The sequence below is a fragment of the Austrofundulus limnaeus genome, unplaced genomic scaffold (genome assembly GCF_001266775.1).
Source record: "Austrofundulus limnaeus strain Quisiro unplaced genomic scaffold, Austrofundulus_limnaeus-1.0 Scaffold974, whole genome shotgun sequence".
Taxonomy (NCBI): domain Eukaryota; kingdom Metazoa; phylum Chordata; class Actinopteri; order Cyprinodontiformes; family Rivulidae; genus Austrofundulus; species Austrofundulus limnaeus.
In genome coordinates, this window is record NW_013953376.1 from 128,334 (window position 1) to 130,265 (window position 1,932).

At 39.5% G+C, this 1,932-nt stretch overlaps 1 protein-coding gene across 1 annotated transcript in view; it reads left to right on the plus strand.

The window, feature by feature from the left end:
* The window catches only part of LOC106533569 (tubulin--tyrosine ligase-like protein 12), a gene marked incomplete at both ends in the record, with an annotated part of 6,413 nt that extends 5,238 nt beyond the window's left edge, over positions 1-1,175 (plus strand). The window contains 1 exon segment of the mRNA XM_014029923.1: positions 1,037-1,175. Coding sequence (XP_013885377.1) covers positions 1,037-1,175 — 139 coding nt within the window.
* Between the last annotated feature and the right edge of the window lie 757 nt (positions 1,176-1,932).

Consider the following 1,932-nt stretch of genomic DNA (forward strand, 5'->3'; position numbering starts at 1 on the left):
GAAGAACCCATCCAGAGGACCTACTTATTTTTTCTTTTTGATTTTTTTCTACCTGGATTACTGAGATGCATCAGGACATGCAAAAAATTTTACAAACACAAATTTGGAAGGTGTGGCATGCATTTTAATTCACCCCCAAAGTATAGTCTTGTGCTACCTTTTACCTTCAGTCGCCTAATTAGTAAACAGAATTCGCCTGTGGAGATTTTGCCCATGCTCCTATAGACCTCCATGGAAATGCTATTTGTTTGCAGCTGGTATTTAAGTTCTAACAGCCTCCCTGTGCCCAGAAGACCAGATGAGATCCAGGCTTGTAGCACATTTAGGCATATTCTTCCGTTCAGGTTATTCATGTAGTCACAACAAAGTCACAACAAATGCCATCTCAAGGCAATGTACAGAAAACAGTCAATCTAAAACTGCTAACAGAATATGCCGAATCTTCTCTCCCTTCCTGAGCAGCACATTGATAGCAGTAGAAAGGAAATATACTGTATTCCTGGTGTCTATTTGTGCCCCCTAGCTTCTAACAAAAGTAGTGCAAGTGTTAGAAAGTTAGTTTGCCAGAGGATAAAAGACAGCACCCTTCAACCCCAAATTACAACAAATGCCAGCAAGTTGTTCATAAACTATGGAAAAAACAGAGTTAGTGTTTTGAATTACATGATTCAAAAGGCCAATCAGTAGGCCCAATGCATCACAGGGATGAAAGACACTATCCACACTCTGACACGTTTACATTTACATGCATGGCTTTGGTCTGTGGGAGGAAAATGAGAAAACTTGTGTATATGCAGTAAAAACATGCAAACTCAGCAAAAAACCATTGCACTGGGTTTTGCACCTGTGACCTTCTTGTTGTGAGGTGGCAGCTAACTACTGTTCCACCTTGACAACACTTTTATTAGTTTTTGTTTCTGTGTATTTGACATGCATTGTTGTCAAAGAGAAAATCTGTATCCCAGCTCTCATTAAGAATATTTTTACATACTTTTCTTGCATACCACATTCATTTTATTGTTTACCTTTCTTACAGGCAGAGTTGTTTAAAGCTTTTAAGGAACTCTTTACAGCAGCTTCATCTCGACTGGGTCCGTATGGCATCCACCCATATCAGTCATCCCGAGCAATCTATGCTGTAGATCTCATGCTGAAGTGGAGCCAAGGACAAAATGGTAAGATTTAAGATTTACCTATAATGTTCACATTTTACCAATAAGTTGTCCCTGTTTATTCAATGTGAAGCATTGTGGAATCCTCTGGATCTCTGTCAGCTGAGGGAATTTTAGAAGTGTCACTAGAACCTGACTTATGTTTGGACTGTTTTTTATCCTGTTGAGCTCTACAGTATATTGTAGCTTCATCCAAACCATCAGCATGTCTGCTATATCCCTTAATAATAGCTACTAGTGTTGTAGTACTTGAAACCGGTCTTGGTCTTAAGACCGGTCTCAAGACCAGTTTTTGATGGTCTTGGTCTCGTCTCGGACTCGACAGCATTTGTACTCGGTCTTATCTCAGTACTGGACATTGAGGACTCAGAGTTTTGTTTCAAGACCAGTCAAGACCACAACTGTGGAAATATCACTGAACAGCCAGAATGTCCAATTTATTAGTTAACATTCTTGCTTTCATTGGATTTAAAATGTAGCTACTGATTCAAATCCAAACCTGACTTATCAGTGTGCATTGCCAATGCACACTATTGTGATTCATTTCCCATCCAAGTCATCTCAACTTTGCCATGCTTCTCCTCCTGCATACTTTGTCCTAGAGCTGCCATTGTCATTTTTATCTGTAAAGCCCCTGTGCCAAATGATGGCTAAGCCTTTTGGTGCCTGTAAAACTTGTAATTTTTGAAATATTAATGTTTAATAAATTATAATGGCAGTCAATGGAGCCTTGTATTGGTCCAATACTGCCCCCTGCTGC